The sequence below is a fragment of the Trachemys scripta genome, chromosome 1 (genome assembly GCF_013100865.1).
Source record: "Trachemys scripta elegans isolate TJP31775 chromosome 1, CAS_Tse_1.0, whole genome shotgun sequence".
NCBI classification, from domain to species: domain Eukaryota; kingdom Metazoa; phylum Chordata; order Testudines; family Emydidae; genus Trachemys; species Trachemys scripta.
Genome location: NC_048298.1, coordinates 231519669 through 231543264, shown reverse-complemented (window position 1 = coordinate 231543264; position 23596 = coordinate 231519669). Strand labels below are relative to the sequence as shown.

The window sequence follows — 23596 nt, the reverse complement described above, 5'->3', positions numbered from 1 at the left end:
GGGGTGCAGTGGATATTTCAATTTGCTAGTTAAACTTAAAAACAAGAAAACATTACATACTTGGTACAACATTTACCAGTAATTTTTTCACAAAATATTTAATTTATGGTAGTCCTATCTGGGTTCCTTTTAAATACAGTGATACCACAGCATAAAATAACTACTACAATCTCACAAAGTAGAAAGAAACACTCTTCAGACTGAGCATATCCAAATAGATAAACTAGCAACACCATCTCTGAACTGCATATAATGACATGTCTCAGGACTGCTTTGCAGAGTGCGAGGTCAGGAGAAGCATCTTGCAAATCTTTCTTAATTGGCCACCTTGTTAGCATTCTCAACCAATTAGCCAAGGAGCGAATGGACATGGAAGCACAGCTGCCCTCTCATTCCTAGAGGGATTTCCTCCACCTCATGGCTGAATCACATTGGCAAGGCAATATGAGAAAGCTTGAACTGCCACTGTTCAACTCTTGCTGTTCTGTAGAAATCCAGAAGTTTTTACCCTCCAGGCAGGACCGCCCAGAGGATTCAGGGGGCCTGGGGCAAAGCAATTTTGGGGGCCCCTTCCATAAAAAAAAGTTGCAATACTATAGAATACTATATTCTCGTGGGGGCCCCTGCGGCCTCTTCCCTGGGCGGCCCTGGGAAAAATAAACATTTAAAAACCTTAACCATCTCAGCACAAACCCTGTTTTGAGAAAACTTCTTTTCAAGTCACCTTTACAAGGTATCACTGGTTCTCAGCATCAGCTAGTGCTAAAAGGGACTAAAGCTCATTAAAAGGTTTGAACAAATATTTTCGGTCAAAACTTTTTTGGATCGAAAACTAGGGGTTTTTAAAAAGCAGAAAAAAATCACAGATAATGTCTGCTTTCCTTCAAAATTTGTTGTGGTTTTTTTTAATTGAAAAGCTGAAATTAGTCTGCCGAAACCTGAACATGGTTTGAGGTTTCAGAAGTGTGTGGCCAAATATTTGCTGCTTGCTGTGTTTGATTGTTTAAAGAAACAATAAAAAAATTCTGCTTAAAAAAAATCCAAAACTTTTGAACCAAATGCCTGAACCCATCCAGTCAGAGATTTTTCCAGGTTTCTGATACTCTGCTGGCTTCCTTGACTCATGTCTGTCTCCATAACTTCGGGTTCATTTAGGTTAGAACATAAGAACGGCCATACTGGGTCAGACCAAAGGTCCAACCAGCCCAGTACCCCGTCTACCAACAGTGGCCAATGCCAAGTGCCCAGAGGGAGTGAACCTAACAGGTAATGATCAAGTGATCTCTCTCCTGCCATCCATCTCCACCCTCTGACAAACAGAGGCTAGGGACACCATTCCTTACCCATCCTGGCTAATAGCCATTAATGGACTTAACCTCCATGAATGTATCTGTTTCCTAGAGACTAGCTCCCTGGAGTCCCTCACAAACTGGAGAAGGTTACTATGGATTTGTCTTTAGTATAGACTATGTACATACTCCACGAACTGAGCATTAGAGCTTGTTCCAGAATTTGGGATGAGCCTATGTTGTGAAAACTGAAATGCTCAAAATAGCACATGCATGTGAATGGACACAGGGTGCTAAAATTAAATTAACCCAGGGGTTCTCAAACTGGGGTTTGGGACCCCTCAGGGGGTCACGAGGTTATTACTGGGGGTCGCAAGCTGTCAGTCTCCACCTCAAACCCTGCTTTGCCACCAGCATTTATAATAGTGTTAAATATATTAAAAAAAAGTGTTTTTAATTTATAAGGGGGGGGGTNAACTGGAGACAGTTACTGTGAGTTTGTCTTTAGTATAGACTATGTACATACTCCACGAACTGAGCATTTGAGCTTGTTCCAGAATCTGAGATGAGCCTATGTTGTGAAAACTGAAATGCTCAAAATAGCACATGCATGTGAATGGACACAGGGTGCTAAAATTAAATTAACCCAGGGGTTCTCAAACTGGGGTTTGGGACCCCTCAGGGGGTCACGAGGTTATTACTGGGGGTCGCAAGCTGTCAGTCTCCACCTCAAACCCTGCTTTGCCACCAGCATTTATAATAGTGTTAAATATATTAAAAAAAAGTGTTTTTAATTTATAAGGGGGGGGGGGTCACACTCAGAGTTTGCTATTGTGATAGACCCAGACCAGTTGGGAACAGCAGAGTAGCAGAAGGGAGATATACTGACCACTGGATACGTAGTTTTCTGTTCCCTGAGTGACCAGAGCAGGGGCTGCTCCAGGCTAATAGACCACCTGACTCCAATTAACGTGCTAAGAGTCAGGTGAGGCAGTTAAGCACCTGACTCTAATTAAGGTCCCCTCTGATGCTATAAAAGGGCTCACTCCAGTTAAGCTAGGGGAGAGGAAGTGTGTGTGAAGAACTGGGAGCAAGAGGTGTGCAAGAAGCTGAGAGTGAGTAGCTGTACTGCTGGAGGACCGAGAAGTACAAGCGTTATCAGACATCAGGAGGAAGGTCCAGTGGTGAGGACAAAGGAGGTGTTGGAAGGAGGCCATGGGGAAGTAGCCCAGGGAGTTGCAGGTATTGTGCAACTGTACCAGGAGACACTCTAAACAGCTGCAGTCCACAGGACTCTGGGCTGGAACCCAGAGTAGAGGGTGGGCCTGGGTTCCCCCCATACCTCCCAACTCCTGATCAAACACAGGAGGAATTGATCGGGACTATAGCTTCTACCAGAGGGGAAGGTCTCTGGACTGTTTCCTGACCCACAGGGTGAATCTGAAGCGAGCAAATCTGCCAATAAGTGCAGGACCCACCAAGGTAGAGGAGGAACTTTGTCACACTATGTGAAAGGGGTCACCAGTACAAAAGTTTGAGAACCACTGACTTAACCCCTTTGGAGTCTCGGGGGAATACAGGGGAGGTGGGCCTCACTTGGTAGGGTTGGGAAGGAGGTAGGTGGTGTATAGTATTGCTCTTCTCATGTGATCCCTCCCCCATGGCTCTCTTGGCTCAATCACTGTTAATCTAAAGTGGCTAATTTTAAATGAAGCTACCCTCCCCTGACATGAATCTCCCTATAGCACTGACATTAAATATAGATTATAATTTGAGAAGTGAAAGGGTTGGTAGCCCTAAGGGAAAAGATAACAGCTTGGCTCTTTGTGTTAAATAGCTGTCTGCAAGCCTCAAACTGCTGAATGAGCTTTAGGGTAGGGAAGGCTGTGCCTCCCCAAACAGCCTGGCCCTGCCCCCTATCTAACCCCCACCCACTTCCTGCCCCCCAACTGCCCCCCTCAGAATCCCCGACCCATCCTGCTCCTTGTCCCCTCCCCAACCACTATCCTGGGACCCCACCCCACACCAACCCTCCCTGTCCCGACTGCCCTGACCCCTATCCACCCCCCCGCCGAGTCCTGACAAACACCTGGAATGCCCACGATTCCTCGTCCCCTGACCGCCCCCCCCAGCAGCACTGTCCAGGGCCGCTCCTGGGTTACCGCCGCCTCTCCCCTCTCGTGGATCCTCAGCGCGCCGCGTCCAGGAGCTGCTCTGGCCGCTGGAGAGCGCTGCAGCAGCGTGGTTCCAGCGGGAACGGAGCTCGCAGCCCCGCCCCTTACCACGCAGCTCTGACTCAGTGGAAGGAGCTCAGGCCCCGCTGGAGCCATGCTGCTGCAGTGCTGTCCAGGGCCGCTCCTGATGTGGGGTGCTGGGAGATGGGGGAAGGTGGAGGCGGGGCCTGGGGCAAATTGCCCTATTTGCCCCACCCTCTGTGCAGCTCTGCCTCCAGGTCTATCAAGCCAGCATCTTTTATCAATACTATCTTTTTGGTAAAATGGATGCTGATGAAAGGCATAGCACTAAGAGCCGAAGATTCATTCACCTTCAAGAGAGACTGGCTTGTATGTTATTTGTGGGTATGGATGTTCTCATTTGTAATTCTAGCATGCTGGCCAGATTCAGTCCTTCTGCCTTTCTCTGGATGCACTAGTCATTAACTACACTATTTTTAAATCTGGAGCAGGCACTGCATCCTTTCAGATATCTGAGATTATACTTACTGCTCCTGTACTTTCATTTGTCAGTAAAAGAGACTTAATGGGTTTTTTAACACTTCTGTTCAAGGACCAGAGACCTCCTGCTAGTTCATCTTTCATCACACTGGGCTCTTGGAAACAGTTACTAATACACAGTACTGGGCTCAACATCTCTCCAATAGGGAGAGTATTACTTGACTGAGTTCTGCACTACAGTTCTGAAGATCCTGTGTACAAAATGAAAATAGGGCTAGTTTCTCCACAGAGCTATCTATTATTCATCCTGAAAGGGAGTGAAAATGGGGAAGGAATGCCAGTGAAACAGCTGAAGGGAGAAAGTGGAGGCTGTATTACAGGCTCCCTTCCTTCCAGGGAGCAGAAGGAAGTCCCTCCATGCTTACATCATGCAGCACGCCTGTGTTCTCTATATGGCATATTCCACTCAAACAGATACAGAAATCTGTGTGATAGTAACTCCCCTCTATTTGCACCCAATTTTATGGGTACAATCAATGATGGACAGAGATAATCGAATTCAAACGTCTCCCTACCAGACCTACGAAGTGCTGCTTCCATTAACAGGGCCTTCAAACCCATGTCCCAGCCTGTCCTTAAGTATATGTGGCCTGAAGCCCTTGCAGATCCTACACCTTTACTTGATTTGGGAGTGAGTGAAAGAGACAAGCTTGGGTGAAGGTGCATATGCAGGGTTTGGAGTGCAGAAGAGTAGAGAAGGGATGTAGGCAGAGGCAGAGCTGTTCAACGTAATATTGAGGACTAGTAGATCTAACTTGAAGCAAAAAGTGAATGGAAGCTAGTGAAATGAAGACACCATCAAAGCAGTGGTGATTCCATTGTCACAGCCTGAACACCCTTCGATGAGAAGTCTCAGTAGATAAAATGCTCCATTATGGAGTACTAATCTGAAAGACCACCAGCCCTTCCATTTCTTCTTGTGACTGCTGGGACAAGTCCTCCTATACAGACAGCCCTTAGCATGTCTTGATTTTTGTGACTGACAGGCTCCCAGAATGATATCCTGATCCATATGAATTAATTTGCCCAAGTTCAGATTTCTTTGACTCTGAAAATAAAATGAAAACAGCCCACACTAAGAAATACAGAGTCTGAAAATGATCTGTTTGCCTCTTGTGATGACACTGACATTACTCACCTGTATACTGGAATCCTGGACCAAGCAGAGCTGTTCCTGTATTTTATGGAGCTCTTCCTGCTGCCACCGAATGTTGGCCTGCAGGATCAGAGTTCGCTGCTCCAGCTGTTCCTTGATAGTCTGGAACATGTTAAATTGTGCCGAGAACTTAAAAAGAGAAAACAAACAACCATGTGTCTTTCTTGTCATTATGGTAGGAATTGTGCTCTGTGCTATTGTATTCTGTACAGGTTTCTTGTTTGCAAAATGTAGTCAATATATATTTTTTTATATATGCTAACATCTGGACACCATAGAATCTTCTTTTCTATTTTCCATCTCAGGCATATCTGTTCAAATGATAGAGCTTCATGGATATTACCTGATTACATTGATCTCCTCCTGAAGGGGGTTCTTCGTTATCTTATTAATCGTCAGATGGTACTGTACTAAAGTGTCACCAAAAAGTCTCAATCAGATGAGGAATTAGTGCAATACTGTGTACCAGCCTATAACCCTGAGCAATCACTAAAAGATAGCATCATCCCACAAAAGTAAGTTTAGGAGCACTTTGGGTATGTCTACACTACAAACACTACAGTGGCTATGGCGCAGCAGCTACACTGCTGTTGCATTGTAGTTTAGAAACTTGCTACAGCGACAGAAGGGATTTTTCTATCACTAAAGAATCCGTCCCTGCCCCAAGAGGTGGTAACTAGGTCAATGGAAGAATTCTTCCATCAGCCTAGCCGTATCGACACTGGGGCTTAGGTTGGCTCAACAGTGTCTCTCAGGGGTTGTGAATTTTTCATACCCTTGAGCAACATAGCTAGGTCAACCTAAGTTTTAGGTGTAGACCAGGTCTTGGTTTGGAGTGTCATATAGCCCAAATGAGTACACTAATAGTAACAGTTCCCTATTTTTTTTCAAGTAGAAATGATGGCGTGATATTAGGTTTTTCTATTTTTTTTTTTTGGTACCATAATGAGATTTCCAGTTACATTAGTTGTGAACACCTTCTGTATTTATACACGAGTGGTATTTGGAGTTATTTTAATGTTTTTATTATATTACTTTCACACATGACATAACAAGTTAATAGCTGCCATCAACTCAATAGAGGAGGGCAGTTCTCAATATTATATAAAACAGAGATCACAGTAGTAGGATTCAATAAGAGCATAAATCATCGAATATTAGAGTTACACAGTACAATGTGAACTCATTCAATAGTTGAACAAGATTTTAGCATATGATAACAAAGAAATACTTATTTAGCTGGTGTTTAGGATAGGATCCAAAGCCCATTGAAGTCAATTGACAGATTACCACTGACTGCAGTGGGCACTGGCTCAGTTCCTGAGTGTCCTTTATAAGATGAGTTCATTCCTGTTCTAAAAATAGGAGCAACATTTTGGAAAAAGCTACAGGGTAACATTTTAAAATCACGTTTCAGAGTAGCAGCCGTGTTAGTCTATATCCGCAAAAAGAACAGGAGTACTTGTGAGTATTGATGAGCGTTACCTTTTTCTGTTTGTGCTCTGTGATCTTAGATGTCTCATCTTTGATTGACCATTTGATCGACCCCATTCTTTACAGTTCCAATGGGTGGGGGGGGAAGAATTAAGGGGCAGTCTGGTATTGGTGAGTCTGTACAGCATACTGGATTTCAGTGGAGCTATGCTGGTATACCAGCTGAGGATCTAGCCTATGATATTGAGATTTCATTCACAGAACTGCTTTGCTTTAAAGCAGTTCCATATGTGAAGGGAAATACCTCCTCCCCCATATTCCCTCCAGAAAATATCTGAATTATCCATGTAAACTTTCTGAAGGGGAGAAGGGAAGAGAACTTTAAAATGATTTTCCTTTATATTTACACATATAGAAGGGGAGGTAACTTTCCACCAAATCAAAGGTCACTGTTCAGACAGATTTCCTTGCCCCAGTAATCCTCCCATCTTCTCATTCATTTAGTATGTTCTATGTTGAAGTTAGTTTGCAGTCCTGGAGAGCTCAGATATTGGGACATCCCACTTTCAGTTGCTGTGAGAGATTTCTAGTCTCCACATTGACTTCAGCAGGAGTGAGGAGTAATCAGTGCCTTGCAGGATTGGTCCCAGGGTGCTAACTGAAGGTAGGCAAATATTGAACCATGTGTTAAGTTGAGTTTTCCCTAAAGCATTGGTATCCAGAACATTTTTGCCTTTCAACAATAGCCCCATCACATTAAATCCAGCACCTCTGCTCAGCTCGAAAACAGACTCGAAATTCCTTAGAGGGCAGGACTAGCTCTAACTCTTATTCTATCCCAAATAGAAAATATTAACCTGACTCATGGGTGACTGCAAACCTCTGTTTGGAGAACAAGATAAGTGGCTCCAAAAGAGCATCAAACTCCACTTTGCTCAAAGCTGACCCAATGTTTCTCTGGATCCTCTTGGTACTATACCATTAGGGAGTGTAACTATGCTATCCAGCAGTACGTGATTGGATTAGTCAAAGCTAATCCCTGTTCCACCATGGATCGAGAGAGGTGGGTTTGTTTTTTAAAACTCACTCGTGGAAGCTAGTTCCCCCATATGAATTCTATTACTGAGGCTTGAAACTTCTGTCCTTAAAAGGCATCTCTTCTATCAGACAGTTTTGAAAGAGAATTTTTTTTTTTCGGCAAATGGTTCATTCCGACTGCCTAACCAGGCTATAAAATACTCATTCCAATTCACATGGACTTTTTTAGATGCTTTGGGAAACAAATGTGATTTTCCTCAAATAATTTTCTAATAAATAATTTGTATGCCTAGATATTAGTTTTAAATTTGTTGTAGAAAGTAAAAGCCAAAAGACATTGCTTCTGATTAAAAATGTTGATTTATTTCAATCGGCATGTTCTCATATTTAGCTAGATTCACTTTTAGTATTTCATTCCATATTTTCCTCTTTGTGTTTCTTCTTTTACTAGCACATTTAAACAAAAACAATTAGCTGGCTTGTTAAACATATGTCACTTAAAGGCTGAAGTTTAGAAACACTTTTTTTTTTTTTGTTCAATTAATCTTTCTGCCATCCTGTGATTTAGTGTAGAAAACAGAGTTATACTACAGCCTAGCAAAGGCACCTACCAGGAAAAGGTTCCATTGTTTTCCTAAGAGGATAGGCGAGCAGCCTTGAACCTGTACCTTACAATATTTACCTCAAAAGCTCTTCAACTAATTGGGAAACAAGCGTCATCCTTATAACAAATGATAGAGCTTAACTCAAGACATTCCACATACTATTCTAACTATTTCACTCCATGCATCTGAAGATGTGGGATTTTACCCACGAAAGCTTATGCCCAAATAAATCTGTTAGTCTTTAAGGTGCCACCAGACTCCTCATTTTTATTCTAACTCTAACATCAGTCCCTGATTAAATTACTGATCTCACTGTAATAATTCTAAGTTTCTGTGGTATACTCAGAAAAGTGAAAATCACAAAGTACCAGTTTTCCATACAATAATAAATAACAAATATGGCTAAATGTGAAAGACAAAATCTGTGAGATATCTGGATGAAGCTTATCATTTTGTTCCCGATTTGTTGTGTTGATATGAAAGACAGCAACACTTTCTACTCTTTCTTTCTCCTTTTTAGTAACATCTGTGCATTCTCAGACACAATAATGACTATTATTTATTCATTAGCATGCACTCTGTTTTGGTGGGATTTTTTAGTGCATTACTGTAAAAAAGACAAATCAACTAATATGTTAATAGATAGGATTTGTTTTTTAAGATGATCATTTACATTCAAACTACATTCAGTCATAATTGTGTTTTAGATTTCATTTTAAAAACCATAGGCTAACAAGCAGGTCATACATAAAACTGTATTTAGGCCAGGACAAAAATATTTGTTTAAAATAAAGTCCTCATAGGCAAAGTATTTAGAGTACATCTACACTGCAAAAACTCCCGTGACAGTGAGTCTCCAAGCCCAGGTCAACTGACTGGCTCCTGGGACTTGTGCTGGCAGGCTAAAAATAGCAGTGTAGACACTCCGGTTGGAGCCTGGGCTCTGAGATCCTTCCCCTTTGCTGGGTCTGAGTCCAGGCTCCAGCTCAATCATCTACAAAGATATTTTTAGCCTTACAGCGAGAGGGTGAGTCAGTTGACCTGGCTGAGACCTGTTGCTGCTGGGTTTTTTGGGTGTGTAGACATACTCTTGCACACAGGCGCCAGTGGTGCAAGTAAAATCCATTTCTTACCAGTACAGGCAGGGGCACTAGCTAAGGGAGGCACGTGACCCTCAATGTGATTCCTCACCCCCTGCCCCCAGCCTGGGGCCAGGGCCGCTCCAGGCACCAGCCTAGCAAGCAGGTGCTTGGGGCGGCCGCTCCGGAGAGGGGCGGCACGTCCAGGTATTCGGTGGCAATTCGGCGGATGGTCCCTCACTCCCGCTGGGAGCAAAGGACCTCCCGCCAAATTGCCACCACAGATCATGATCGCAGCTTTTTTTTTTGTTGGGGGGGGGCTGCTTGGGGCAGCCAAAACCCTGGAGCCAGCCCTGCCTGGGGCCCCCATGCTCTCCCTGTCTCCACATCCATCCCATTTACCTGGGGCAGGGAGGCTCTGTCCTCCTCCTGCTGCGCCGGAGACTTCAGGGCAGGGCTGTCCCGGGAACTGCAGCGGGGAAAGGAGCAGAACCCCCAGACCCACCCCCTGCCCTTCCACGGAGCTGCGTCTCCGTCTTCCCTCTGTGTACCGCAGCAGCAGCCAAGCCGGAGGACAGGGCTGGGGGGCGAGGCTGCGGGTGGTACAGTCGCCAGAGAAGCTGCCTCTCCCAGCAAGGAAAGGAGCAGAATTCCTAGCCTTGCCCCCCAGCCCTCTCCTCTGGGGGCTGCTGCTGTGTCTTTCCAGTATGCCGTTCCGGCTATAAATATCTTGCTGATATGGCGTACTGGAGTGTACTGGCCTACTTGCACTGCTGACAGGTGCTGACTTTTGTTTTTGCTAGTGGGTGCTTCTGAAGAGGTGTATATGTTTGGGGGGGGGGGGGGGAAGGGGCTCTGCCAGTTTTGGGGGGAGGCTATTTTCAGCATATTTATACACTTCTTTCATATTCTAGTTATTGAATGTGTTTATCATTGGTATCTTTACTATTTTAATAATTAATTTTTATGAACATAATTACATTACCATGAATTACAGTATATTAAAATCATTGCAATCACCTACAAGCTGTCTTCATTAACGTTCCAGTTTAAAGACATTACGTCTTACTGATGCTTTCTAGATGAAACTATCAGCAATCTTATTTATATCTAGTTGCCTAGTATGGTCTTGATGCACATTAAGGACAGCTACATTATTCAGTTGTGTCTATCCCATTGATGACTGGAGATAATTTTTAAATCTTCTGAAGCTGGAGAATGAATGTTCCACAGTTCCGGATTATACAGGCACAGTGAGAAAGATTCTTATAAATTTGCAGTACCATGGAAGCATAGTGCTTCCAGACTACTGCAATGACTCTTTCTTGATGGGTAACATCTAATTTAGACCCCAACATTTTGTATATGTAGTTGGAATTATATTTTGCCATGTGCATTACTTTGCATTTACATTGCATTTCAGCTGCCATTTTGTTGCCAAGTCACCCAGTTTTGTGAGATCCCTTTGTAACTTTGCAGTCAGCTTTGGACTTAACTTAGGGTTACCATACGTCCGGATTTCCCCAGACACGTCCGGCTTTTTGGTGCTCAAATCCCCGTCCGGGGGGAATTTCCAAAAAGCCGGACATGTCCAGGGAAATAGGGAGGCATAAGCCACGGTCTGCCCAGTCCCAGCACAATCCGCTGGGTCCGCAGCACAGCCCAGCCGCCCCGGCTACATTGTAGCGAGCTCGGGCAGGGGGTGCTCGGGCTTCCCCCACGGGCGGGCACCCCATGGCCACTGGGGGACCCTTGCTGTGGCCCCATTGCCCCGCATGGCTCAGAACGCGGCGCCGCAGGAGCTGTTTCCGGCAGGGACAACAGGCCGGGGAATGTGCTCGGTGGTGGCGGGAAGGAGGCTGCGGCCAGGGCTGCAGGGACCCGCGTCACCCCGGTCGCCGCTGAGCATCTGAAGCCCCTGCCAGGCAGAGGCTGCCGGGTGAGTGAGGAAGCAGGGCAGGCAGGGGGGTGCAGAGGCTGCAGGGCAAGGAGGAGCAGGGCAGGCAGGGGCATAGAGGCTGCAGGGGCAGGAGGGTGCAGGGACTGCAGGGGCAGGGAGGGCGCAGAGGCTGCAGGGCGAGTGGTGAGCAGGGGTCACAGAGGCTGCAGGGGTAGGGGGGTGCAGGGGCTGCAGGGCAAGTGGGGAGCAAGGGTCTCAGAGGCTGCAGGGGTGGGGGGGAGGGGGCGGGACTGGGGGGCGGCCGGGGGTGGGGAAGAGGCGGAGTTGGGGCAGGGCCAGGGCCCCCGTGGAGTGTCCTCTTTTTTTCAGTGCTGAAATATGGTAACCCTACTTAACTAGCTTGAGTAATTATGTATTCTGTGCAAATGTTGCCACCTCACTGTTTAACCCTTTTTCTAGATCATTTATGAATATGTTGAAAAGCACTGGTCCCAGTACAGGCCCAAGGGGGATACCATTGCTTACCTCTCTTCATTCTGAAAATGGGCCATTTATTCCTAACCTTTGTTTCCTATCTTTTAACTGGAGCGCCTGGCAATGCTTTCAGGATCATCTAATGATCCTTAATTTAATTTAATGACAGGCCTTTTGTTATCTTAATCACCCTGCCTCTGTTTATAAACAAACTCCCTGCCCCCAGGGTGGAAGCTGAGAGCAGCACAGAACTCATCACATTCCACACTGAGGCCTTGGCTACACTCGGGACTTCACAGCGCTGTGAAGCGCGAGTGTAGTCGCAACGCCAGCGCTGCGAGAGAGCTCTCACAGCGCTATATGTACTCCACCTCTCTGAAGGGAATAGCTTGCAGCGCTGCAAGCGAGCATGCAGCGCTGCAGGCTCTGATTACGCTGGCGCTTTACAGCGCTGTACTCGCTGCGCTCAGGGGTGTTTTTTCACATCCCTAAGCGCAGCAAGTGGCAGCACTGTACACCGCCAGTGTAGCCAAGGCTTCAAGCTCCGTCTGGGTCTAGGGCATGTGCTGTGAGCAGACCTCAGGTATGAAACTCTGGGGGGACAGGGGTCAGGAACCACTATGGCTCACATGGGTGCTGTGCACCCCCTATTTTTTTCCATGTGTGCTTTAGCCCCAGAGCACCCACACAGTCAGCGCCTATGCTCTTGCAGCCCAAGTCTAGTTTACACTAAGGTTCTGGCCATGGGTGAAACGTATCGTAGGCTGGGGGGGGGCTATACCTCCCCAAACAGCCCAGCATGGCCCCACCCACGCTCCACCAGAAGGTCCCCTCCTGCCTGCCCTTCCCCCTTGGCCCCAGCCCAGGCAGGCCAGCTACTCCTCTTCAGGGAAGCGGGCTGGGGCTAGGGCGGGTGTGGCCAGGATTTGGGATGGCTGGGGCCGCCCAGCGCTGGGGAGCCCCCTGGCGCTCATAGGGGGAGTGGGCTGCCTGCCCTGTGCTCAGGGGAGGGGAGAGGTTGGAGGGGGATACTGCATGCCACCTGCCTGGCATGCTGGGAGGAGGGGGACTGATGGCTGCAGGGGGGGGGGGTCTGGGCTCTGGTAAGGGAAGGGGGGCAAGGCTGGCCGGGGGATAGCCTCCCTGAGCCAGCAGGTCACCTGCCGCCCATGGTTCTGGCAGTGTAAAGAGATCTTAAAGTGGATGGAAATTTAATTTGGTAATTAGAGTAAAGAAGAACCAAACCATAAGTTTTTGTTGCCTCTAGCAGAGGTGTGACTTCCTGAAACAGATATAGAGTAAAATGTTGTAGGAATGCAGAAAGACAAGAAATAACTAACTCTTAGGGATTGTCTTCAGTAACGTGGGGACACTAAGGAAAGTTAAGGCAAATTAATTAAGGCTATGGTGTTAACAGAGAAAAGAATGCATAAGCGTCACGGGAAACTCCCCCTCTGTTTTTACAATTGTTTTTCCCTTCCTAAATTGCACAGCACAAAATTCATAGGTGAGCAACACCTAACATTGCAAATATTTGCTTTGGGCAACACTTACAGAATTGTGCATGAAAATACTAAATTCCCCTTCTGTCTGCCAAAAGAAAAATGACCTTTAAAAATTTGCATAGTGTTGCAACCTAATTGCCTTCTATGATGAGATAACTGGCTCTGTGGATGAGGGGAAAGCAGTGGATGTGTTATTCCTTGACTTTAGCAAAGCTTTTGATACGGTCTCCCACAGTATTCTTGCCGCCAAGTTAAAGTATGAGCTGGATGAATAGACTGTAAGGTGGATAGAAAGCTGGCTAGATCGTCGGGCTCAACGGGTAGTGATCAATGGCTCCATGTCTAGTTGGCAGCCAGTTTCAAGCGGAGTGCCCCAAGGGTCGGTCCTGGGGCCAGTTTTGTTTAATATCTTTATTAATGATCTGGAGGATGGTGTGGACTGCACTCTCAGCAAGTTTGCAGATGACACTAAACTAGGAGGCGTGGTAGATACACTAGAGGGTAGGGATCGGATACAGAGGGACCTAGACAAATTAGAGGATTGGGCAGAAAAAAACCTGATGAGGTTCAACAAGGACAAGTGCAGAGTCCTGCACTTAGGACGGAAGAATCTCATGCACTGCTACAGACTAGGGACCGAATGGCTAGGTAGCAGTTCTGCAGAAAAGGACCTAGGGGTCACAGTGGACGAGAAGCTGGATATGAGTCAACAGTGTGCTCTTCTTGCCAAGAAGGCTAATGGCATTTTGGGCTGTATAAGTAGGGGCATTGCCAGCAGATCGAGGAACGTGATCGTTCCCCTTTATTCGACATTGGTGAGGCCTCATCTGGAATACTGTGTCCAGTTTTGGGCCCCACACTACAAGAAGGATGTGGAAAAATTGGAAAGAGTCCAGCGGAGGGCAACAAAAATGATTAGGGGTCTGGAGCACATGACTTATGAGGAGAGGCTGAGGGAACTGGGATTGTTTAGTCTGCAGAAGAGAAGAATGAGGGGGGATTTGATAGCAGCCTTCAACTACCTGAAGGGGGGTTCCAAAGAGGATGGAGCTCGGCTGTTCTCAGTGGTGGCAGATGACAGAACAAGGAGCAATGGTCTCAAGTTGCAGTGGGGGAGGTCCAGGTTGGATATCAGGAAAAACTATTTCACTAGGAGGGTGGTGAAACACTGGAATGCGTTGCCTAGGGAAGCAGTGGAGTCTCTTTCCTTGGAGGTTTTTAAGGCCCGGCTTGACAAAGCCCTGGCTGGGATGATTTAGCTGGGAATTGGTCCTGCTTTGAGCAGGGGGTTGGACTAGATGACCTCTTGAGGTCCCTTCCAACTCTGATATTCTATGATCAATGTGCATAAGTTAAAGTGCCTTAAACCCCCACGTGGATAACCTCATTCAAGATCAGGTGGCCTTAGTTCTCTGTAACTTAATCCTCCTTGCTACCTTTTTCTAGAGATCTCTTATGTAGGGTGAAAGTGACCACAGCCTGACTTTAGCCGTGGTCTATTTGCAGTCCTCACTGAAAGCATTAATGAGTGAAAAAGTCCTGCCCCTTGGGCTTTTGCTGTAATGATTGGCTAAGCCTAGCTGTCCAAAAGATGACTGCTAGACAACAGTGTTGAGACAGGTTTGCTTCCACTTAATCAAACTTCAGCCAGTCCATAGGCATTCTGTTACTGAACCAATAACTGACCTATCAATTTGTGGCAGGGGAAAGAGAGGTGAGAGTTGTAGGAAGGGAAGGCAAGGCAAGCTGAGGGGAGGTAGATGGTCACATTGTATTTTGTCAGTTTTCACTTGGTGAGATCTTATGTGGAGAAAGTGGAGGTAGGAGGAGGGGAGGGTTTGAGCAGTAAATGCAAAATGTGACACTCCGCTGCACATGCTTCTCCTGTGGGGAGAGGATGAGAGAACAAATATTTGTCTGTCAAATTGCTTAAGGCATGACTGGAGAGTGCTCAGATATTATGGTGATGGGCATGGTATACGAACCTGAACAGAACAGAATAGATTATACTCTGAACTGGAGTGGAAAGGAATGGAATTGGGATCCCAATGAGATGAGGTGGGACAGCTGGGGCTGGTGGGAAACAAATAAGGAGGCATCTCCTCTCTAGATTCATTTCTGAAGGCAGAGAAGAAATGTGAATACAGAAATTCAAGAGGGAAATATACTCGAATTTATATAAAAATAAAATTAAATAAATTTTGTTTCAAAATTTATTTGAGACTAGCAGACAAGAACATCTGCAAAAGAAAATTAATGCTAAGATGATAAATTGGGTTGTTATTTACTGATTCACTACACGCTGGTGTGGAGTCATGGAGGCAAATTAAACTTAAAGGAGAAATGGGATTTTGTTATTTTAAATCAGTGGTCCTCCTGGGCATAAGCTATAAGGGAACAACATATGCTTCTTAGAAGGAGTAGAGGTGTGCGACAGAGCCAGGAGAGGCTCCATCGCTGGGAAACTGTGGAAGGACAGAAACAATGTTATGAGAAAACACAGTATTGAAATTCTTTATTCCTTCTAATCAAGTACCAAGGGAACCTGTATGGTTATTAGACCAGTTGGATATTCAGAGCAAAAACCAAACCCACTTCTGGGATCCATGCTGGGGGATCCCAATGGAGGAGTTAGTCCCTCATCTGCATCAACACTGATATGGCATAACTCAGGGAATGGGACTTGTTGAATTTGTGTTTTCTTTGATGCTGGTTCTCTCTGCATCATCAGAGCAAAACAAATATTAAGGGTCTTTGTAAAAGAGAGATTAATGTTTTGTTGTTTTTTAAAAAGATTCTCAGCAACAGATTAGTAGATTTAAGTAAGTGTGTGTGTGTGTGTGTTTAGAATCCAGAGGACATTCCCACGATAAGTTTTATAGCCTGTGTAGTTTTAGGACAAAATTACTTGGGAGGGTCCCTATATTCCTTGCTTTGGTTGGTGAAGTGGGAAAACATCATGAGATGGTTAAGTAACCTATTCCAGTTTCAAGCCCCCAACTAACCTGTGCCATAGATGTAGGCTGATTTTGCAAAGCTGCTTGGGCCAGCAGCTGCTGTGGGAGAAGCTCACATGATGGCTGAGAAGGCAAAGACGCCTAGGTTTAAAAAAAATAAAACAAACTTTATTCATATGCATGGCTACTTTAAATCTCAGGTCTTCTCCTAATGTGACTGCCTTTGCATAGCTCTGTCTTTATTTGTTGAATTGAACCTGTGGCATATTTTACATGTGACTTTTTATCTAACTCCTCCTTGTAAATTCCATTTATTTTGATGCCCATTTGTAAACCTACCTGAATAGTGACAGGTTGACTGAGTCTTTGCATGGATGAATCCTGCTGTATGCTGGGTGTTCTTTGCAAGGAGGGAATGTTAGACTCTGAGATCAGTTTTGTTGGTGTGGCTGTAAGAGAATTTTTTGTTCGTATTTAAAAATAATCACCATATAAAATTAGAATGATGAGATATGGTTGGTAATAATATAGGCATGGGCGGCAGGTGGAGCCCCAATTCAGGGAGGCTAGCCCCAGCTCCACCCCTTCTGCCCACACCACCCCCCTCCCGCAGCTGGAGCCCCGAGCACCCTGCCCACGGGCCAGAGGAGCCACAGGCCGGCTGGAGGCCCAAGCACCCCAACCCGCTCGGCCTGAGTCCAGGGAGATTACTAATGAAGCTGGATATCACATACCGCTTCCTCAGCCGCATGGGGCATAATAAGCAAAAAACTTCCCCCCCAAAATCTCGCAACTGGGGCTCTGGCGTATTATACCCACTGCCCATGAATATAGGGTCTGATCAAATTCCAGCTGGAGTCAAGGGGAACCAATGACTCCAAAGACAGTTGACAGCTGATAATGAGGATCCGCACAAATGTTAAGGTATATATTGGACCAGACTCAGCCTGTGCTCCATCCAGTGCAGCAAAGGGTCCAAAAAGGTGTCCCAAAAGGGCAGGTGAGGGTTCCTCTTTCATAGGTGAATCTCTGGCTGGAGTAGAATTCGCATAGCTGGTTCTATGGCACTCTGTTCCAGCCCACATGACAGGAGGTTGTTTACCAGGTGTGTCAGGGCACAGCTAAAGGGCCTTCAGCTCCAGTGATCCTGGGCCATCAGAACGTCACCCATGGGCTGTTACTGCTGACCTAAGACAGAGTGGCCTGATGCTGCTCTAACTCAGGAGTTATCCAGTGTTTTTCCTCTGAGGCCCACCTGTGCAGCTGCAATAGGCACTGCGGCCCACTGTTAACATGCATCTGTCAGGGAGAGGGGCACCGCAGGACGTGCACGGCCCCTCACCTCAGCAGGGGCCAGAGCCAGCGAGAGAGTGAAGGGGCAGGGCAGGTGCTCTCACAGACACTCCCTGCCTGGGAATGAGGGAAGGGCTCGGGGGCCACCAGTGCCAGGCAAAGGCAGGCACTCGGGCCAGGCCCGGCCAGCACCTGACAATCCAGATCACAGCATTGTCCAGGTGGAAACAGAGCAACACTGCCGAGCCCTGGTCTTGTGGGGATGGGGGTAGGCACGGGGCCAATACCCCAGGGGGCCTGACAGCCATGGATCATGGGGTGCAGTGGCTTGGAGCAGGAATGGTCACAAACCATCCAGCCTCCTCCAGCTGCCCTGGGAGCTGCTGCCTCTCAGGGCCAGCCCCTTCTCCTCACCCTGCGCCCATCACCCAGTGGCTCTGTTTTGCCCTCTGCCACCCACCGAAGATGCTGGGCTCCTCCAGCCCTGGGTGGGGGCCATGGCTGGCCTCCAGTCCACCAATATATACAGTTTAGGGGGCACCCGGGACTGTGTCGTGGCCTGTCTTTGGTCCATGGCCCACAGTTTGGGAACCCCTGCTCTAAATGATGCCTTCAAATCTGGAGAACACAAACCTAGCATTTAAAGGCACCTTTGTGCCACCCCTTCGGTTCTGCCTCAGGAGTTTATGGGATACATAAGTGTGTGCAGGTATGGGGTCTGAGCAGGGCCGGCTCCAGGCACCAGCGAAGGAGGCAGGTGCCTGGGGCGGCCAATAGAAAGGGGTGGTAGTCCGTCAGTTGTTGGGGCGGCACATCCAGGTCTTCGGCGGCAATTCGGTGGTGGGTCCTTCACGCCGTCTCTTCCTCCTCTTCGGTGGCACTTCGGCGAGAGCTCAATCGGGTTTTCCTTTTTTTTTTTTCTTTCTGCCGCTTGGGGCGGCAAAAAAGCTGGAGCCGGCCCTGGGTCTGAGTGCATGTATGGGAGTCTAACTTACACCACTTCATAGATTTTAAGGTCAGGATGGAACATTATGATCCTCTAGTTTGACCTCCTGCATAACACAGGTGATTGAATTTCATCTAATTCCTGCATCAAGCCCATAACTTCTGTTGGAGCTAGAGCATCTCTTTTAGAAAGATAGCCAATCTAGATTTAAAGACTTCAAGTGATGGTGAATACACCACATGCATCAGTCAGTTGTTTCAATGGTTGATTACCTTAACAAAAATCTGTACTCTATTTCTAGTCTATATTTATTTAGCTCTAACTTCCTGTCATTAGAGCTCATTATACCTTTGTCCTGCTAGATTAAAGAGCCCTCTATCAGAATTGTTCTCCCCCTATAGGTACTCACACCCTATGATCAATTCACTTCTTAGTTTCTCCTTGACAAGCTAAACAGACTGAGCTTTTAAAGTCTTTCACTGTAAGGGATGTTTTCCAGACCTTCAATCGTTCTTGTAGCTCTTTTCTGAACCTCTTCAACATTCTTTTTCGAAGTGCAAACACCACACCTGGACACAGTAGTGGGGATATGGTCTTACCAATGCCTTATGCAGAGGTAATACCACCTCCCTACTCCTACTCAGAATTCCATTTGTACTTCCAAAAATTGTATTAATGCTGTCAGCCACAGCATTTCACTGGGAGTTTGTATTCAGTTGGATAGCGATCATGACCCTTAAATCCTTTCAGAATCATGGCTTCGAGAATGCAGTCCCCCACCCTGTCAGTGTGACCTGCATTCTTTGTTCCTACGTGTATCACCGTGCATTTGGTTGTACCAGTGGTTCTGAAACTGTGGCCCGTGGGCTGCTTGTGGTCCAATCAGCACAGAGCTGCGGCCCATGTGACATCCTAAGGGCTATACAGGTAGTATTGGATGCGACCCACATAACACATTGTAGGCTGCATGTGCCCACAATAGTAAATAGGTTGAGAACCATTGGGCTTTACTAAAACCTTATGCATGACTTCTGAATTTAGCCTTGAGTTTCAGAACTTTCCAGCTGATGACCTTACTAACTTCCAACACAGTATAATATTATAGCTTGGAACTGTGCCTAGCAACTGTAAATTTCATCTCCATAGAACTCAACAGCAACAGGCTTCATAACTAGCCTCCTTTCATCCAAAGACATGGATGATTACATCAGCCCATTTTACTACCTTCAATTAAATACATACCCGTCCATGGGCGATAGAATTAATGGACATGTCGTCAGCACCTTCAGCATCTCACCAGTAACTACTATACCACCAGGAATGATAATTGGGGTAATTTAGCTAATTTTAAAATAAAATATTGATACAGGAGCTCCATAATAACATTACTTACATGCAGGGTCAGACATGGGAGTGTTGGAAGATTTGCGTGAGCTTCTAGATGATACAGAGGGTGTCCGACTAGTGTTGAGAACTGAGACGCCTATTTCAAGCGCATTAAAGTGCAGTTCTGCATTCAAGCCTAAGCCACTGTCCTAAAATTAAAAAAAAAAAAAAACCATCATATTACATCTGACAGGGTATGGTGTTCTGTCATGTATCTAACAGTACTTGTAGGGTCAGATCTTCAGCTGGTATAAACTGACTTCCATGAAGCTATTGCCATCTACAGCAGCAGAGGACCTGGGCCAGAATGTCTGACATCTACTTCTGCTATACCTTCCAATTGCATATGAATGAGCTTTTACTGTTCTGGAAAGACCTTGCAGGCTATTGCCCTATTCAATTTTAGTCCAATTTGAGTTGCAGAATCTTTCTTCCTTCAGTGGTGAGTGACAACACCCAGAACCACTCAGCAATGCACTAAATTGGACCCTTTGTTCTTCAGATAGTACGTTTTGGACAGGTTCAGACACACGCATGTCAGTGTGTGGTTAAGGATAAGTTGGCAATTTCATTTAAAGCCTGTTTTTCAGGTTGTAATAAATATGACTTTGATCCACTCTAGGCAGGAATTTGGCAGACAAGTCAACACAGAAGTGAATTTTTCCTCCTAAAATTGGCTTATCTTGGTATCGCCATGTGTTGATCTAGGGAGATTTCAGATGCTTTTTGCGATATATTACACGAAAGACTCAGGTATTATCGTGACAGGGTCCTGCTTATAAATAACTTTTGTACACTCTGCATTCATACGCAGGATGCAGTATTCTTGTGCATGAAAAACAATCTCAAGATGATCCTTCCAAAAGGAATCTCACTTTCAGAAATGGTCCCTCTAGGTCAAATCGTAGCATGTTGGCAAGGACGCATGGTAAAGCTTACAATGCCAATGCCCAGGCTTTGTGTTTCACCACTCTCTCTGATCTCTAAGTTTGTCCTTTTTATGCTCATCTCCAGTTCACTTAAATAATTGTTCAAGAGCTCAATGAATTCTGGAGTATAAAATTCAGGTAATATGTCTAGATCAGCATTGCTACTAGATCTTTGGAAATGTTAACACAATGGGTCACAATTACTGCATGTTTATGAAAAACATATCTAGTTATACCTTTAGTGCTGAAGAAACAACTTCTGAGGGTGCAGCTTCCAAGGCCAGTTCTTGTCTCCTTTCCACTCGAACATCTGCATAACTAATTGAAAAATATAATTCTACATGAGTAACATTTCATTATTTTATTTTATAAAATGCATTTTAAACAAACGGAGCAACATTATATGTTGTTGTAAATCATTATGTGATAAATGAAATCAAGTCACATTTAATGCATATGATTTGAAGGACTGTGTTTTTATTTTCAATTTCTGTTCAACCCCCTCTATATATCCATTCACAAACAAAACATTTGTTAAAAAAGCGTTAAGGCTGAAAGTGTGTTTTGTTGGAGTTCAACCAGGGCTGGTGCTACCATTTAGGCAAAGAGGCAGTTGCCTAGGGCACTAAGATTTTGGGGCGCCAAAAAGCGGTGCCCCCAATTTTTTTTACAGCGTTCCTACGCCCCCTCCCCAAGCACGAGGTCGCCGCTCCACTTCTCCCGCCTCCCAGATTTGCAGCGCCAATCAGCTGTTTGGTGCCACAAGCCTGGGAGGGGAGGAGAATTAGAGCGAGGGCGGCGTGCTCTGCGAGGAGGCGGAGCAGAGGTGAGCTGGGGTGGGGGGAGCTGCTGCGGGGTGCCTCAGGGCAGGGGGGGAGCTGCCGTGGGGGCAGTGCCTCAGGGTGGGGAGCTGCCACAGGGCTGGGAGGGGGGGGCAAAGGTGGAAGTTTCACCTAGGGCGCAAAACTTCCTTACACTGGCCCTGAGTCCAACTCAAAACAATGTTACAATTTCTTTACAAAAGTTCCACACTTCAAAAAAACCCAAATATTAGAATGTCAGGAAATGAAAATTAAGTGTTAAGTTAAGCCTGTTCCCCCACTGCCACATAAACCTTCATCACTCACTTCCATCCCACCCCACTCTTAAGCAGGCTGTCTATCGGCTGCTCTGCAGCCTTACAACCCCATTGCATTGAGTGCTACAACTGCTCCTAGCACACCCCTTACACTGGATCCTACGGGGCCTGGGCAGCATCGGGCCACTTACAGTAGCCCTATGATTCTCCTGCCTAGTCTACTGTGACCTCTTTATGCTCCTGGAGTGGGGTGTCAGGGCTGGAACAGGGGACAGAATCAGGACCTCAGTGGCTTGTGATTGTCTAAGTCCCCAAAACATCAGAATTTTATTTACTCTGAAATATGCTTGAAGCTTTTTAATTTTCTTGTTCTTTATGTTAACACTGTGTAGGAAGCAGGGAATGATGCCTCCTCCTTATTGGGGGTCTGTTTCAAAAGCAACACTGGAAATACCCTGTCACCTACACTGCATTAACACCCAAAAGCTGTATTGTACTATTTTATACAGTTGAATGTCCTGATTTTCTGTTCCAGCTAAGCAGAGGGGATGGGGATGAAAGGTAGCTTTAAGCCAAATTTGCAATTTCCCTATTTGCGAGCTGGTCAACTGCTTTAACCTACTCCTAGTCACCTCTGGCCCCAAGGGGCCATTCCCCCAGACAAGAACAGCTGGAATGAATCAATATTGTGGCCTCACTCTTTCTTTTCTTTAGCCTTGGCGCTTGTGTCAGATGCTGTTAGAGAGGCAGCCTACTGCCATTACATTTGCCATACAGCATGCATGGATGATCCCTATGTAACACTGACAGACCCCAGTTGTCAGCGGGCGGGATCGAACCTGGGGCCTCTGGATCTTAGTGCATGAGCCAAAAGCCATATGACTGTAAAGCAAATCAATTTCTCTCTCTCCCTCCCTCCCTGTGGCACTCGATGGGACAGAGCACCACACTCAGGAGGTGTGTAGTTACATACTTCCCCTAACTAAGTAAGCATATCACAAGCTTCAGAGACTCCCAGATGAGCCCCCACTTATAACAGTGACAGACCCCAATCGTTGGGATCGAACCTGGGGTATCTGGAGTTTAGTGCATGAGCATCTACTGCATGAGCTAAAAAACATATGGCTGTTAGCTAAGGCTGTAGAGCAAACTCATTAATCTCTCTCTCTTTTTCGGCCTCAGTGCCAGTAGATGGGACAAAACACCACACCCAGGAGGTGTGTGGGTTACACCTAGAAGAGGGAATTCTCCATTAGTTGTAATGTGATACTTCACGGCCCCTTTCTATCGTAGGATTGGCGCACACAGGGCCGGCTTTAGGCCGATTCGGCTGAATTGGGCCCCGGGCTGCAGCTGTCCGCCCCAACCCCAGCTCCCTTCCCCCTTCTCCCCTCCCCTGCACACCCCACCCCCTTCCCTGCTTCCCGCGAATCAGAGATTCGCGGGAAGTCTGAGACGAAGCAGGGGCGGGCCAGCAGCACGAGGTAAGCTGGGGTGGGGATGGTGGGGGCGGGAGAAGGGCTCCGGGGAGGCGCGGCCCGTTCCGTTCCCGCAGGCCCCAGCGGCTCTGGCCCGGCTTGGCTCCAGCCCGGCCCCCGGGGCCTGGCTCCGGCCCGGCCCGGCGGCTCGAGTCCCCCCCCCCCGGCGCGGCTTCGGTGGCGCGGCGCGGGTCTCCCCCCGCACAGCCCCCACCGCGCGGCGCGGGTCTCCCCGTCCCCCCACCGCGCGGCGCGGGTCTCCCCGTCCCCCCACCGCGCGGCGCGGGTCTCCCCGTCCCCCCACCGCGCGGCGC

General features: G+C 46.8%; 1 protein-coding gene across 2 annotated transcripts in view; it reads right to left on the bottom strand.

The window, feature by feature from the left end:
• NPAS2 (neuronal PAS domain protein 2) overlaps positions 1-23596 on the bottom strand; it is a 146914-nt gene that overhangs the window by 14463 nt on the left and 108855 nt on the right. The window contains exons 12-16 of one of the 2 annotated variants that reach the window (XM_034757982.1): positions 20963-21044; positions 19805-19946; positions 16512-16621; positions 16221-16313; positions 5163-5309 (exon numbers count right to left, since the gene is read on the bottom strand). In XM_034757982.1, coding sequence (XP_034613873.1) covers positions 5163-5309; positions 16221-16313; positions 16512-16621; positions 19805-19946; positions 20963-21044 — 574 coding nt within the window. The remainder of the gene's footprint in view (positions 1-5162; positions 5310-16220; positions 16314-16511; positions 16622-19804; positions 19947-20962; positions 21045-23596) is intronic. The other variant, XM_034757981.1, reaches the window with a different exon arrangement.